This window comes from Sinohyriopsis cumingii, chromosome 19 (assembly GCF_028554795.1).
Source record: "Sinohyriopsis cumingii isolate HCF-2022 chromosome 19, ASM2855479v2, whole genome shotgun sequence".
Lineage (NCBI taxonomy): Eukaryota > Metazoa > Mollusca > Bivalvia > Unionida > Unionidae > Sinohyriopsis > Sinohyriopsis cumingii.
The window spans coordinates 11,842,459-11,860,288 of NC_142979.1; the positions used below are offsets into that span (position 1 = coordinate 11,842,459).

Sequence of the window (17,830 nt, forward strand, 5' to 3'; positions counted from 1 at the left end):
ATAAAATTAGAACAAATGGACTGCCTTGCCAAAATGATCTTTCAAAGGGACGGTGCTGCATCTATACACAATGCTTCCAGAGAAACTGGCCTAATAAAAAACTTATCAAAATTGATTTGTTAAGGGTATATTGTACTATCCCAGATGCATCCATCTAAAAATAGCATGGCTGTATCCAGCATATCTGAGTCCAAAATTAAGAATTAATAGATGGACAATGAACAGATTGACAAGAGCACCTCTAAATGCCCATAAGGCTGTGAATAATAAAATAAAAGAGAAAACTGCACATCAACATCATTTACCTTGCTTTTCCAGTAAGTTTGCTAAGCCTCCATGCATAGCAGGATTTGTCACAGCCAGCGATAAGTAGGTCACAAGACAGACTGACACTTAGGTTCACTGCATCTGTTCCTGGAGCCTTCAAGACCAGCAGCTGTCTGAAAGAGAAAATGCATATTTTTGAGTAAAGATTTAAAAACAAATAAATGAACATTGTATGTCCCATAGATTTGAGTAAAAGTTTTTTTTAGAAAGTGAGAATTGCATGTATCAAAGTATTTTAATGGATATAATTTTTTCCGAAATTTAGATAAATATAAGAACACCTTGAATGGCATACTAAACATCTGCCTCATGTTTATCAATCAACACAGGAACTAGCAGGGCATGTTTTCCTTGAAAGATTTTGGACCATTGGGTCTATTCCTTTAGTCAAGGTATGTTGTCTTAAATTGAAGTCTCTGTGCAGAAACCATTATTATCTTACTACGCTGAACATGACCAAGACCTCTGACCCCAAAATCTAATGGTTGCTTCATAACGGTTTCTTACTGGCTGGTGGGGTCAGGTGGGTTCTTTAAAGAATTAAGTTATTTCACAATGGATGGGTTAGGTCAGTTGGGTTACTTTATGATGTGGGGTATCTGCTTAAGTCACATAGCAAATATGAGCAAAAAAGATTTTCAGCTCTTATGTTTGTATACAAGTACATCGACCTGGACAATTTTTTTATTCTAATTTTTGTTGTTTTTGTTGTAAGATCAGTCAACAAATGTATTTAATGCTGAGTTAGGTATTATTTGAGAGGAAACATTTGTTAATATGATTCAATGAAACTACAAAGTGCTCATAGGACTAAAATATTATTCTGGGACTAATGTGAATTATTCAAAGAAGATGCCATTGTGATACATCTGGACTGTTGGGAGACCAAGACATTAAAAAAATCTGAAATTTATTTGGAACATTCAATTGTTTTGGACTTTATTAGAACTTTTTAGGATTATTTTGGATTCAATTCATATTACTTTAAGTTCTTCTTATATTTTCATTTTATAACTTTTGATAATTAAATTATTTAAGTTTCACAAACCTTGTTTGTTTTGCTTCTTTCTGTTACTTAATTTATGACCAGAGAGTTGTACCAGAAGTTGTAGGTTTAATGCCATTTTTCAGAACATGGTAGGCTACACAGCAGCCAGAATAACTGGTGAAGGAAGAATCAGAGAAAACCCCAGTAAGGATCACTGACCCAAGGGAAGCTACTGGTAAGCTTTAACATATACCCACACTGGACAAGCCCAAGACTCGAATACACATGGACATAGGTGAGATGGCAATGATCAGTAAAGGACCACTCGGCCACCATTCAATAAATATCCATGATCTCATTCATTATCAACCTCATTGAGAGTTTTATGATATAAACCAATGTTCCAAGTCTGATCACACTTGAATCAGAAATTTAAACAGAGTGGAGCAAGTAAATATTGACAGATGGGCAAATGATGATGGAAGACAAATGCAGGACCATGCTAGACTGATTTTTATCAAATCTCATCAACCTCTGCTGTCTAGATTTCATAAAGAATGTAATCAAAGGTTTTTCCTATATTAGTGATGATTAGATTGCTAATTTAAAAGAATTTGACAGGCTTTTATGCTAGAATGCTTTCTGTCAAATTGGGCAAAGTCTGTTCCATGGTCTTTTTTCGAAGTTGCTTCAAGGTTTTTCTACTCTTAGTAAATGCCACAATATTTGATGAAAAATTGCAAAAATCCAACAGACCTTCATCCCAAGAATATTCTCATCAAATTTGATAAAATTCTTTTCAGAGTTTTTTTTGTGAAGTTCTTTAAAGGTTTTTCTAATTTCAGTAACAGCAGCTATATTTGTCAAAACAATATCACCTGTAAACATTTCAAAGGCTTTTATGCCACAATGATTTATTTCTCTAAGTTCACATTTTACATTTTCTGGAATCTAATTTTCAATTGGCACCACATGGCCAGTATGTGCTGTTGTGTCATTTAACTTGACACATGCATACTGTCATATAAGGTCTAATTCTTTCCTGCAGGTAAGTCACATATCATAAGCTCATTTAGCATTATGGCTAGGTAAGTCACATACCATAAGCTCATTTAGCATTATGGCCAGGTATGCCACACATCAAAAGCTCATTTAGCATTATGGCTAGGTATGCCACATACCATAAGCTCATTTAACATTATGTCCAGGTAAGTCACATAACATAAGCTCACTGAGCCTTATGTCCAGGTAAGTCACATAACGTAAGGTCACTGAGCCTTATGTCCAGGTAAGCCAAACATTCTGAATTTAATTCTGGCCATTACACAGTTTAATAAGTATCCATTGCTAAGTCAAACATTGTCACAATATGCCAAAGCATTTGGATGCTATCTGATAATTTGTTCTCAAATAAAAAATTTCAGTACATAAGAAAGTTTAGACCAGAGATAAGTAGTCTTGCTGTTTCACTAGACAAATTAAGCACTAAAACCTTTTACCTTTTACATTTTATATCATAAAAGCATGTCACTGAGTGGGTGAACTTGATTCTTAGATAATATCTTTTTAATGCAGGTATCATTTTTGCTTTATAAAGAAACATCTTAATTCTGCATGCATGATTCTTGGATGCAAATGGGTTTAATTTACACATAATACCTCTGCATAGCCATGTGACACCTGGCATGCTGTGACAATGGATTTTGTAATTTAAACAGAAATGTGACATATAGCATGTTGTGACAATGGATCTTGTCATTTAAACAGAAATGTGACATCTGGCATGTTGTGACAATGGATCTTGTAATTTAAACAGAAATGAGACATCTGGCATGCTGTGACAATGAATTTTGTAATTTAAACAGAAATGTGACATCTGGCATGCTGTGACAATGGATTTTGTAATTTAAACAGAAATGAGACATCTGGCATGCTGTGACAATGGATTTTGTACTTTAAACAGAAATGAGACATCTGGCATGCTGTGACAATGGATTTTGTAATTTAAACAGAAATGTGACATCTGGCATGTTGTGACAATGGATCTTGTAATTTAAACAGAAATGAGACATCTGGCATGCTGTGACAATGGATTTTGTAATTTAAACAGAAATGTGACATCTGGCATGCTGTGACAATGGATTTTGTAATTTAAACAGAAATGAGACATCTGGCATGCTGTGACAATGAATTTTGTAATTTAAACAGAAATAAGACATCTGGCATGCTGTGACAATGGATTTTGTAATTTAAACAGAAATGAGACATCTGGCATGCTGTGACAATGAATTTTGTAATTTAAACAGAAATAAGACATCTGGCATGCTGTGACAATGGATTTTGTAATTTAAACAGAAATGAACTACTTATTCAGATGCATGAATTAATAATGGAGTATAACATGCCACCATGCTTGAAGACAAAGATCGCAGTCATGATGCAAATGAACAAAGATTAAAACTGTCATGTTACCCCTCTCTTTCTCCACTGAAAACAAGTTTAAAACTACCAAGTTACCTCTCTCTCTCTCTCTCTCTCTCTCTCTCTCTGTGAACACAAAGATTAAAACTTCCATGTTACCACTCTCTCTCTCTGCTGAAAACAAATTGCACCATAACAGTCACAGAATAATGGAAAACTTTCTTATCTAACAATCTCTCCTTTACATAAACACACCCATACCCACACATTCAGTTATAAAAACCCAAGTATTTGTCAGTTATTTTTTCTGTAATTAGACTCAACAGGTTAATACAGCTGTAGACTCAACAGGTTAATACAGCTGTAGGAATATAGGCTGCCATCTTAATCATCTGATCTCAAACTGGACATAGAGTTGAAGTATCTCTGTGCAGGAAAAGAGGTTCCTCAGATATTATTATTCTGTCAGAATTTATTACTTATTGCTCAAAACCACATTTTCAAAATCAATAGTGGTAGGTACAACAAAATGAGACAAGAAAAAAGAGGTTTCTTAGATATTATTCTCTCAATTCATTACCTATTGCTCAAAACCACATTTTCTAAATCTCTAGGTACAACAAATCCAGGCAAGAAAAAGAGGTTTCTTAGATATTATTATTCTCTCACAATTTATTACTTATTGCTCAAAACCACATTTTCAAAATTAACAGTGGCATGTACAACAAAATGAGACAAGAAATCAACGTTTATATTTTACATTAGCACTGGTAGGTATTTAAGTATCACATCTCATTGATATTATTCTGGGTCTGATCCCTTTGTCTTTTGTACAAGATTGATACCCCAAAATGTAAATTTAAACATTTTTTTGTACATATAATTTGTTCCTCAATTGTTTATCAAGAAACCCCCCTAAAAACTGTGATATGTCCACCATGTGCTTCTACTTACTATGTACATCAACCATGTTCTCTGATAGAATTACCTGTATTTTGTTGTGTAATCAGTGAAATCTGGCATACCAATATCCCACAGTATGATGCGACCATCCCGTGACCCACCTGCAATTTTAAGAAAGTAATATTTTACTTTACCCCCAAAACATGTTCCAGACTGTCAACAAGTAGGAAAATTAAGCAAACAAAATGTATGCCAGATGTTGGGCAGTGCTGAACCAGAGCACTTGCTAAGAGTAGATAATGAAGACATATTTATTCACAAGGTGAGAATCTACATCTACTTAGGGACAATAGTAAAATTTTACATAGTAAATACAATTTTTACCGTGTAAGAATTAGAATAAGAAAAGTCTTCCCTGCAGGGGTAAACTATTTCAAAACTGGAGAAAAAAATTCTACATAAGTTTTCGTCTCTTTCAGGTTGTGTTCAGTTATCTGTATATAAAGCATCAAAAAAAAAATATTTTGTTTACAAAGACCAATCTTTTCTTTAATTTAAATTCATTATGAAAAATTAAGAAGCAGGTAAATATATGCTTCTGTATTTTTTGTTCTCAATTATTTTGCACAATTCCACAATTCTTTTTGTTATTTTAATGTTTTCTTCTCGGTCGTGTAATTATTTAATTTTTTTGGTAATTCTTGTTATATTGCTATACACACTTTTTAAGTCCTTGTTTGGCAAATTCATGTACAGTGTGACCCCACTATAGTGCGCTCTGTTATAACATTAATTCGGACACAACACGGATGTTGTGTGGATCCCCAAATTTCATATACATGTATTTTTCTTGTACACAAAAAAATTCTTTCTTAAACGTACAAAAAAACGTAAAACCTTTATTATCATTTTGGGGAAGATATCGCGTATGAATAATAAAAGACGATTGTGGCGTGGCTCCTGAAATTTTGTATGCATTTTTCTTGTACACGAAAAAGTATTTTTTTTCTTCTTAAAAATACAAAAAATAACACATAAAAAGTTTATTCTTGGATTGCATAGGTCTTTGACAATGTCGCCAATTTGGAATGTTTTTACTTATTGGCGGCAAAACATACCATGTGGCGACTTTTTTTATTGGCGACATTGACGTTTTAAACTTTTATATACAACCATTGGTTTGGAGTGCAGAAATTCAGAGGCCCCATGAAAGGCTACCGCAAACTGGATATAAAATGCACTAAAATTTATATATTGTTACATAAACAAGTTCTTTGTCCATATTGACAAACCATCCAAACAGTGCATTGTTATATTATAATCTGCTTATCATCTAGCATGAGTACTGTATGTTGTGAAATATCCGCTTTTTTGTTGTTGACATTTCTGGTAACAGAGATCAACTGGACGAGGTATTATCTCGTAATCTTTCATCGGATTTTTGGCTGCTCGCTAGTAATTAAATAATATATTTACAAAGATTGACATTTGTATGTGGATGGTAAGTAAAATTCCTCTTCTTTTCACTCAGAATTAAATCCTTCGGAACACTCACATTTTCTGTAATAATCCCTGTCATCAAACCAGAACACTTCGTGGTTCTCTAAATAAAGTAAATTATTATATATGTCTCCTCTGTTTTCACTACAGGTGTATTTCTCATTTAATATGCATCGATTTAAGATGGTAACTGTGCCAATGAATCACGTATTTTACTGCCCGCATTTATTACCTACACCCCCTCCCTGCAATTTTTTTGGGTATATGCATAATTTTCTTCAGCTAACTGACCTGGTTGCTTATAACACGGTTTGGTCTATAACGTGGTCGGGTTCTATGGCTCCCAACTAACGTGTTATGGCGGGGTCACACTGTATTTGAATAAAATTAAACAACTTGTAAGAGGATTATACAAATGTAAACAAACTTCCAAAATTTTCAAAGACAATTTGGACTCCAATGTCAGTGGTGCTCCACAGCACAAGAGTAATGTAAAACTACCATGGGGGTCAACCAACATTATGGATGAGAGATGTTTATTTCACAATAACATGTACATGTTAAAAAGTTATACAAATATCGTCCAAGTTTTTTGGCACCCATTTAAAGTCAAACAGCCCAACTTATTGTTAAGCATGTTTTAAAACTGATATAATTATGTCATTTTATGTAAACACCATTTTCAAATACCTGCATATCCCATAATCAGATGGACCATGAGTCAATAAAGTATGAAAGGTCTTAAAATTAGTGAGCTAATGAGACTTACAAAATAGATAAGCAGGTTGAAATCATGCTTGAGTATGATAACACTTACTAAACAGGTGTGTGGGTTCCTCAGGATGGAAAGTAAGACAGCTGATATAAGCCCTGTGTCCTTCCATAGTGGCAAACATTACCCGCTGGGATGGTTGAAACAGCTTAACATGACCATTGTTTCCTGTCAATGATGAATGGATGGGTGAAAGAAGGAATGAAGGATGGAAGAACTGGTTAGATGGATCAATAGGTGAAAGATGGAATGACCATGTGAACCAAAAAACTCAAATTTGTGAGTACAAAAATTGATAATTCTTCAATGAACAAATTATTTTTTAAGAATATCCACTACCTAGCAAATCCAGCCCTTCCAAGTGAAATATGTCAGCTATGTCTTTTGACTAATCTGAGCTATTACAAACCATTTATGCCATCTTACAAGAGTGGTCTCCCCTCTGATAGTGAAGTATGGACATTTTATGGTCTAACCTTTGATAGTGAAGGCTGGACAATTTATGGACAGAACCCATTCCTGTATCCCTTTTGTTGTGTTTGGGATAAAGGGTTAATTATGTAATGTATAAGAAATATAAGACAATATCCTAGTGATTAGTGCATTTAGCATAATTATAACAAACATGAAGTTTATATGAACAATAATGTTTTGGAGTCCACTTCATTGTCAGTTCCTTTTTTTTTTTCGTTAACACTTTTCATAAAACTTATTTATCAAATGTTGACTTAACTAATTATGTTTATAAGTACAGTAGATACATATATATAAACACAAATTTTAACTTAATAAGTTTTTCAATATTAACATATTACACATGCGTTTAGTATGCTATACAGATTCCTCACTAAAAAATTAAAAACAATTAAAATTAACAGTTTTTAAGTGCAAATAGATATCAATTTTAGATAAAATAAATCAACAACTCATTTGAAAGATTTCACAAAGATATTTATAACTAAGAAATATTGATAATATGCTGAATTAGGAAATAAAATATAAATGATTTTATGAAACATCTAGCACAAAGTGTATCTTATATTTAATGGAATTGTAGACAAAATTATGCCAAGAATCTTTAAAAAAACGTCAACCAATACAAGATGGCTGGTTGATTATTGATCTTAAAGTGCACCAGCAGAAAAAAAACAATAGAAATGAAAAGGAGCTTGGGTATTGAAACCATGAACCAAATTTGTGCATCCACCTCAAGAAGTAACATCCCATTTAGAATCATATCAGTATATTGAAGAAAAAAATAGATTCTATGCATATGCAAATACAATTAAACTTTAATATATGCATATTTATTATGTAAACAAAGTTTAAGTCTAACCTGCTACTGCCAGTATACTGACATCCTCCTTAAGGCTTTCTCCATCAGCTGGTAGGGTAGTCCATGCTAAACAAAAAAAGGACTGGAAAATAGGTTAGAATTGTATTCCATACACAAGTTAAATGCTATATTTTATAATAATATATAATCTAATTATTTAAAACCTATGAAAGTATTTTTCTCAGGCTTTAAAATTCCATGTTGCTCACTCCTAAAAAGCTATGACTAAATCAAGTTCAACCACTTCTTTTCGCCAATCCCTTCTTTTTCCCTTGGACTCCCCTTACTTGTTTTGTAACTGCTCTGGTGGCCTAGTGGTTAGAGTGTCCGCCTCGGATGCGAGAGGTCGTGGGTTCGATCCCCATCCGAGTCATAACAGAGACTTACAAAAATGGTACTAACAGCTGCATCGCTTGGCGTTCAGCATTAAGAGGTTAGTGTTAGGACTGGTCGGCCTGGTATCAGGATAATGTGACTGGGTGGGACATCATGCTACATGTCTGTGATATGATGCTCCAGTGCTAGACATCACTATAAACTGGCACACTGCAGACATCGTAGCGATATGACTGAAAAATTGTTAAAGCTATGTTAAAAATCAAAATCACATCACATACTTGTTTTGTACATGACCATGGACATGTAAAATATTAAGGTTGGTAAAATGTGAAACACAAAGTTTGGTGAAATGAAATATACATTGTTTGGTGAAATTAGACCAAGCATTTTTTGGAAATGTTATAACAAAATGGCAGATAACAGGAATCCCATATCTGACACGTTTCTTGCATCTTCATTGGTCAATTAGTATTACATGGAGAACACGACAGTTTGGAATACCTAGAGTTTTTGTTACTCCATTATATACTTCAATACAACTGCCACTGTTTTGTTTTGTTCAAGTAACACTTTTCTAATGAAAGAAAGCCATCTGTATTATGTCTGTCATATATAAACATACGAAAGGATACCATATGGCTGAACTTAACAATGCTATTAGCATTAATGTAACAAAGAGGCACATGTATTAGGAAGGCAATGCTTTCTGAATGTGGCACTCTATCTTCTCTGGGGTGCATCCAACCCTAATTGGGGTTGCCCCATCGTAACTATCCAGGGCAACATTCAACATCTGGGCATCAACATGGCATCATTTACTCTTCTAGTTTTCATTTTACATACAATATTATCTTCACTGCATCAGTGGATTCAATAAAAATGCCATTTTTCATATAGTGTGGACCTTCAGACCGTACCACACATAAAATGCCTTAATAGACCAATAAGCATGCTGCCCACGATAACTGTCTAGGGACAATACTGTAAATGTTTTTTTACTGATAGACATATAAATGATTTTATTAATTTCCCATTTTATGACATACTTTTTCAACTAAGAGGCATACCTCATCTTTATCGTTATCTTTGTATCTTTTCATGACCTTTCCTGTTTGGCAGTCAATAAAACAGATATTTTTTCCCCCACAGGTGGCTACAATATTAGTTGTTTCCCCTGAAAAGAAATGTGGAAAAATTCCAATATTAAATGCAAGTGAGAGATACAGTTATAAATATGAAGAAATTATTAACATTAAGGCTGAACTAAATCAATCCGAGAATACTTACCCGATCACATTAATGTTAGGGATATAAGCCTGCTACCTCTCGAATCCAGCCCTACTAAAAGATGAAAATTCGTCTTTTCTGTCTATCTCATATAGACCAAAGGGCAATAACTCTTGCCCCTTACCTCCCCTTGCCACCACCAGGTGTCACTAGTTTTTTAAGCTGAGCGATATATATTATACGAGGATGTTCGCATAGCGGGGGGGTTGGGTTGGGTTGGGGGGGTGTTGGGAGGGTTTTTAAGTAATGTGATCGGGTAAGTATTCTCGGAGAAACACAATTTACTAAAAATTTGCTTTCTCCTTCAAATACGTTCCCCGATCACATTAATGTTAGGAGAATAAGTAATAGGAGGAGGGAATGCTGAGGTTGACTCTGCATGCCAGCCAACAGCTTCTAATATATCTCGGATCGAAACATTGCGTTTGAATGCCAGGTTCGCTGAGCATATAACCCACTTCAGCCATGAAGCAAGGGCTTGAGGGGTGATATCCCGTTTACCAGCTTTGACCGGAAGAAAGAGGCACTTACGTGTGTCCCGACACGCCTCTGTGCGTTTTAAATAGTGCTCGAGTGCACAAACAGGATCTTGCATGGCTGCTGCTCTTGACTTATCTATGGAAGAGAGCAAGCAAATGACGATTCTTTGATTGCCAATGGATGGTAACCTATTTTTGGCTACAAAGCCTGGTTGCGTCAGGAGGACCACCGAACCATCTGATCTGAACTGAAGAAAGTTTGGGTCACTGGAAAGGGCATGAAACTCGCTGACCCTGCATGCTGAAGCTAAGGCTATCAAGAAACATGTTTTGTATGATAGTAGCTTTAAAAAAGTGTGGGCTAAAGGTTCAAATTTGTCTGAATTGAGCCATGTTAAAACCCAGGACAGATTCCATTTTGGAAACAGGGTGAGGGATTTTGGTCGATTGAAATCAGAATTGTCTAAAAGATCTGATAGATCTTTGTTATGCCTAATATCACATCTACCATGATGGCGGAATGTGTCTGATATCATGGAGCAGTAGCCTTTGATAGTAATTGGGGCCAACTGTTTCTCCTCGAAAAGCCAGAGAAAAAAGTCAGCCAGTTGAGGGATTGAGACACTCAAAGGGACGATGTTATTGATATGGCACCAGTCATTGAAAATACGCCACTTTCCGTCGTAAGCCTTCAGAGTGGAGGGCCTTCTTGCTCTTGAGATTCTCTACACAATCGAAGGTTTAAATTGTTTGTCTCGCAAGGTTGCCCGGACAAGAGCCAAGCGTGAAGAAGGAGATGGTCCGGGCAGGGGTGGAACACCTGTGACCGCGGTTGTTTGAGAAAATTTGGGCTGGTTGGAATCTTCCTGGGTAGACCTATCGCTAGATCAAGTAGATCGGTGACCCAGGACTTGTTCCATCTGAGAGGGGCAATCAGAATCATCCGACAGTTCTGACCCCTTAATTTTCTGGATTATTTTCGGTACCAAAACCGTGGGAGGGTAGGCGAATGTCCACAACCCCTTTCAGCTGATTGATAGAGCGTCCACAGCCCAAGCCTCTGGGTTTGGAACCGGAGAGACGAAGGTGGGCAACTTGCAATTCCACCTTGTCACAAAAAGATTGATCATCGGACGCCCCCAAAGTGTGCAAATCCGAAGAAAGACTGATTGATGGAGTGACCATTCCGTGTGAATGACTTGACCTTTCCTGGATAGAGTGTTGGCCAAGACATTGAGTCTGCCGGGAATGTGTCTGATTTGTACGTTGATGTGGAGGTTGTCGCACCAACGTAGAAACTGCCAGATCAGAATGCACAGGTCTGGTGATTTGGTGCCCCCTTGTTTGAGGAGGTAAGTCACCCCAACAGAGTTGTCTGACATAATGAGGACAGTTTTTCCTGAGAGCTGATCCTTCCAGAAATGAAAGGCATTGATGACAGCCCTCATTTCTAAAAGGTTGATGTGGAGAGGCCTCTCCCCTGGCTCCCATGTGCCGCTGACTGTAGCGAAGTCCAGCAACAGGTGGGCACCCGAACCGAAGGTACTGGCGTCGGTACATACCGTTATCTCCGCTTGGGGCATCTCCAGAGGAATCCCCGTGGACAGCCAACCGGGGTTGTGCCACTGACGCAGGAACGATCGTATCTCGGGCGTGATCATTATTGTTTGATTGAGGGGACTTGAAAAGGGGCGCCATTGTGCCAGTAACGTCATTTGTAAGGGATGCATAAAAAGACGGCCAAGCGGGATCAAGTCTGCCGCCGCATTGAATAATCCGTGGAGTTGCAAGAATTCTCTCGCTGAAATCCACGTCCTGTTGGAAATGGACTCGACAAGTTTGACGATCCGGCTTACACAAGTGCGAGGAAGCCGTACCAGATTCAGATCGGTGAGAAACTCCATACCCAGTTGGACAAAACGTTGGGATGGATGGAGATCGGACTTTTTCCAGTTCACAAGAAAGCCTAGATGATCTAAAAGTGCTAAAAGATAGTTTCTGCCTTTGAGCAGAATAGAACTTACCATATGTTTCTGGAGGATGTTGTCCAAGTACATTGCCACCCCTGTAGATGAAGTCGAGCGGAACAGGGTGACGACACAATCCATAACCTTAGTAAAAGCCCAAGGGCTGATGTTCAGGCCAAAGGGTAGGACCTGGAACTGATAACCGCGTCGCAGTAAGCGAATCGGAGAAATTTCCATGACGCCAGGTGGATAAGGACATGAAAATATGTGTCGGTCATATCTAGACTGACGGCATATTCGTCCCGCTGGATGGAAAGACGGATTGATCTCGCCGTTTCCATCTTGAATTTTGGTGGTAAAATGTATTGGTTGAGGCGACTCAGGATGATTATTGGCCTCAACTTGCCTTTTGCCTTCTGGATAAGAAACAGCCTGGAATAAAACCCCGGCAATTGCGGTTTTTTCACAATCTCCACCGTCGTTTTTCTATGAGCGACCGTATCTCCTGTTGTAGAAAGGTATCCTTCTCCCGATCGGACGGTACGTCCGTGAAGAGGGGAGAGGAGGACAGGGGAGGGGTTGGATAAATGAAATCCGAAGTCCCTCCGAAATGACCTGGATCACCCAATCGTTCTGAGGAAAAAAGGTGGTCTAGTGGTCCTGAACTTGCAGGAGGCGGTCGCCCACAGGTAGGTTGTCCGCGGGTGGTGGAGAGGGTATGTTAATTTTTAGAGTCAGGAGGCTTGAAGATGGAGAAACTTTGTTTCTTACCGCCTCTGTATGGTTGCCTCCTAGCTTGTTTAGACTGTTGTCTCCTGGCATTGGGTTGGGATCTATACTGCACATTTGATTTTAAGGATCCCTTGTCCCTGGTCCGCCAATCATCCCTCTGCTGTGGCTGGGGCTGATTTTTTCTAAACGCCTGCGAGGGTTGGGCGGCGAGTTGGAGGGGCAGTTCCTGAGCTGCCTGCTTCCAAACTTCTTCAATTTTTTTTCCTCCAAAGAGTAAAGGTGACCCAAATGGAGTCATCCGTAAAGCCAGAGTATGATGGGGCTTGAGCGACATGGACCGCAGACATGTGTCACGTCGTATCAGGTCTAAGTCAACACATTAGCCATGGAACGGTGAGCTGCCCTGTTAATAACTCTAGCGATCCGACCGTCACTTCCCAAGCGTGGTCATTGTCGGATTTTTCTGCGAGTCGGAAAAGGGCTAATGAAGCCAAGTCTAACATTGAAGACGTAGCGATTACGTTCTGCACTAGCTTTGACGTGGCATGGAACACATTTTTGTCCACTTTGTAAAACAGTGGAGCGGACATGTGAACTGCTGCTATATTTTTGTCCAGGGCCGGAAGATCCGTACTGAAGGCATCTGAATGAGTTTTGTACCAGCGACCCAAGAACGTCGCTGGTATTTGGCTTTCTGAAAAGAACGCCTTAGCATTCCCTGTATCACCTATTCGTCCTGATAGACGATCATTGATCTCCTTAATTTTTGCCGACTGGGGAAGGAACCGGAAGGATGGCGTCTCTTCCTCCCCGTCAAGATCTATAGACGCCTTAACTTTGTAGTCTTGAGTGGCAGTAGGAGGTGGAGGGCATTCTGTAATTGCCAACACCCTATAAATTTCTTCCACTGTCGCCTTGAAGCCAAACTCAGTCCGTTCCATGGTTGGATCTGTGTATGGCTGATTTGCAGGAGTTTCGTCACCCTCACTGTGTGCCGAGTCGTGTTCTGTAATAGCTTGCATTTCTGGATAGAGCATACCAGGTGGCATTGATGATGTGATTCCGTCATCCTTAACACTGTCACTAACTCTCCCTTGTGGATATGCCGTGAACATATGGATGGCCTTGTCTGGCTTGTGGTTGGCCTGAATGTTGGCGACGGTCCTGCTATCACTGGTACCGGATGCTCCAATGGCCTGGCTGGACAGACAGATTTCTCACTAAAATCTCTGCCATAGTATTGGTATGTTGCCGGCGGTACAGCTTGACGGATGGATTTATCACTAAAATCCCCGTAAGTCATATTTGGTCAGACCGTTTTAGCAATAGGGTCCCCATGCTGAGACAGCTGGACGGCCAGTGATGTAGAGGTTGTATAATGAAATGGATCCGATGGATCCGGTAAAAACCCCATTCGTCCTGACTTACAGGCCCGAAGGCCATGCTCGGACATGCGGGGGGACTTATGCCCACTGGGCAGCCTAAAATTGGGGGAACATTCATCCAAAGAGTCAGAAAAAGCTGTGGAAGTGAGCGAGGGAAATAAGGGTAATATCTGGCCTGATGTCAATAGCTGCGTCGTTGTTTCCTGGACCAAACGACACATCTGTTCCAAGGTGGACTGTTGTACCCTGTCAACATTATTTTCCTCCATTGCCGCTGATGTTACTGTGGCTGACAGTTGCAAACGACGAACTTTAGGTGGAGGGGGGACCCCAACGTCCCCCACAAGGCTCGCAATGGAGGCTGTCTTCGGATGTATACTGAGGACATCAATGATATCTTTCTTCGACTTATTCCATCTATCCCTCCCTTTTGCTGCCTTCTGGACTACATCAGCCCACATTTGCTCTGTCCAAGTATTACACACGCTGCATGGTATAGATGATGTACACTTGGTACATACAATGCAAGAGTCATGGCTGTCTTCTTTTGCTTTGAACTTTTTGCGTTTCACGCATTGGGTTGACATTTCTACTAAAATGACACAAGAAAAGAAAACAAAGCACAAATTATCAATTCAACATGTTATTAATTCGCTAATACCACAACCGTTACTAACGGAGTAAGCGAAATTAGTCAGTGTCGCGTTAACTCTTAATTGACAACACGAGTTCAGCGATAGCGTGTGTAACATGGTCTTCAGTAGACGAAATCCGTAAGGGTGACAAAGTCACTCAATTTTGACAAAAATTGTTAAAATAATGTATACAACCTGTAGAAGAATGATTGTCCGACGCAATAAATCCAAATTTAACTTCGGATGGTCCAATTTAACGTTAAGATGGCTTGGATTGTTTGGAGGTATAATGTACGTGTTATCCATACAAGCGAAGCTTAAAAACTAGTGACACCTGGCGGTGGCAAGGGCAGGTAAGGGGCAAGAGTTATTGCCCTTTGGTCTATATGAGATAGACTGAAAAGACGAATTTTCGTCTTTTAATAGGGCTGGATTCGAGAGGTAGCAGGCTTATATCCCTAACGTCAATGTGATCGGGGAACGTATTTGAAGGAGAAATGTGTCCATACAATACATATGCCCCACCAACTTGATGCAACTAAAGGGCAAATTTCTGAGCCAAACAGGGACCATGACATAAAACTGAAGTTATACCTTACCAAGGACATAATGTAAAACCTCAATCCAAATTTTCTTTCAATCCACAAACATGATTTGTACTGCCCAAAATTATTTTTTCAAATGACTTTTTCAAGGAATTTTAACGACTTTCAAATGGTTTCAATTAGTATGTTTTACTACATGAAGTGGGTCATGCTTGCATTTTTAATTATCATAGTCCATTCCTAGTTTGGTCACATTTCTTCACACATCTGTCATTCATTGTGATTAGTCTGCCACTTCTGTAAAGGGATACAACTTTATCTGGTACAACTGTCATTTGTCACATGATCCACCGAATGTCACATGTCATTTTATTTATTTATTCAGTGTTTTGAAAAATATGCAAATTACAAAAATCTTGAATTTAAAAAGTGATATGTTATATTCAGTTTTAAGACCATGTATTCCCTCTAATACATTCAAGGAATTTTCAAGGCTAAAAACAACTTTCTGGAAATTCAAGTAGTTTTCAATTAAACATTTTAAATTAAAGAATATTTTAATGTTAACTGACCTCAATTTAAATTTGGTTTCAATCCATAAAATGTTAGGAAATTAAAACCAAGTGTGCAGTAAAAAAGGGTCATAAATCCAAAAGATTTGCTGTACCAAAAAAAAGGGTCATAAATCCAAAAGATTTGCTGTACCAAAAAAAAGGGTCATAAATCCAAAAGATTTGCTGTACCAAAATTTTAACTGATTCTTGACCTCAGTGTTTTCAATATAAAGCCTAATGTCAAATTTTGTTTTCATCCAAAAAGATATATGGGCACAAACTGAATGTATAAGTCTGAAATGAAAAAGAGACCATAACTGCACAGAATATTTTAGAAAAATGGTGAAAAACAAAATTGATCTAGGTCTCCATAATGTACAGCTTCAAACTAAATTTGATTTTAATCCATGAAATCCATCAAAATTTTACTGAGCAGAATGTGAAATATGAAAAAGGAGTCATAGCTCCAAAAAACAATTTGCCAAAACATGGTCAAAATCAAATCTGACAAATGACTTTACAAATTAATGACTCATATCAAATATTTTTAATATTATCATTATTCTATAAAATCATTTTGTGCAGAAAATGAAGGGCAATGTTTTAATTCAAACAAGTGCCATAACTCTGTAAATTTCTGCCAGAAAAATAGTGAAATCAAAGTTGACCTAAGACTTAATATAAAGCCTCATAATAAATTTGGTTTCAAACCATGAAATCCTTCAGAAGTTATTGAGCACAAAGGAAGTGCAAAGTCCCAACTTAAACAAGGACTATAATTCTTTAAAATGTTACCAGAAAATGGTAAAAACTGAATTTGACACACATTATAGTAGATTCACACCTAACATGTCCTAAATGTCTTAGCCTCTAACAGTCTCTGTAAGACAGATTCCTCCTTCAACAGACAGAAGCAGGCCATTGAAGAATGGTTGGTGTGCAAGCCTATGGTAACGCATATCTGCACCTTCAGTCCAATGCCTTTACATGGAGAAAGGTCCAGGCTGATGACAAAATCCCAGCCTAGGAGGCACATGAATCCAAAGTTGGGGTCTTAGGAAACCAAGTGGACAAATGGACCCTGTAGCTATTGGGTGAGAACAAGAGTCAAAGTGTAGAAAAGGGGACAAACCACTCCTTCTGTTATTCAAACTGATCACTTCCACTAAGCTGATGGTTAAAACTTGCTACCCCTTCCAAAGACCAATATCTGATGCCAGTTGTATGTTGATTGGTGCTCGGTGCCTGGCAGTCTGTGTTCAGTGCTCTGAGACCAAAAACAGAAGACACCCAGTGCTGTGTGATCTGAGACCAAAAAAAGAAGACACCCAGTGCTGTGTGATCTGAGACCAAAAATGGAAGACACCCAGTGCTCTGTGACCAAAATTGGAAGACACTCTGTGCTCTGTGATCTGAGACCAAAGCAGAAGACACTCAGTGCTCTGAGATCAAAAACAGAAGACACCCAGTGATGTTATCTGAGACAAAAAATGGAAGACACCCAGTGCTCTTTGATCTGAGACCAAAAATGGAAGACACCCAGTGCTCTGTGATTTGAGACTAAATATGGAAGACACTCAGTTCTCTGTGATGTGAGACCAATACCATACACCATACCCAGTGATCAGCACTTGGTGCTGCAATGGCAAGTCTCAGAGAT

At 38.1% G+C, this 17,830-nt stretch overlaps 1 protein-coding gene across 2 annotated transcripts in view; it reads right to left on the bottom strand.

Annotated features, from left to right (window-relative positions):
- Window positions 1–17,830, bottom strand: part of LOC149775137 (leucine-rich repeat and WD repeat-containing protein 1-like) — a 70,920-nt gene that overhangs the window by 24,519 nt on the left and 28,571 nt on the right. For both annotated transcript variants that reach the window (XM_089943018.1, XM_089943019.1), the window contains exons 8-12: window positions 9,654–9,760; window positions 8,248–8,329; window positions 6,957–7,079; window positions 4,725–4,800; window positions 306–440 (exon numbers count right to left, since the gene is read on the bottom strand). In XM_089943018.1, the coding sequence (XP_089799144.1) occupies window positions 306–440; window positions 4,725–4,800; window positions 6,957–7,079; window positions 8,248–8,329; window positions 9,654–9,760 (523 nt within the window). The remainder of the gene's footprint in view (window positions 1–305; window positions 441–4,724; window positions 4,801–6,956; window positions 7,080–8,247; window positions 8,330–9,653; window positions 9,761–17,830) is intronic.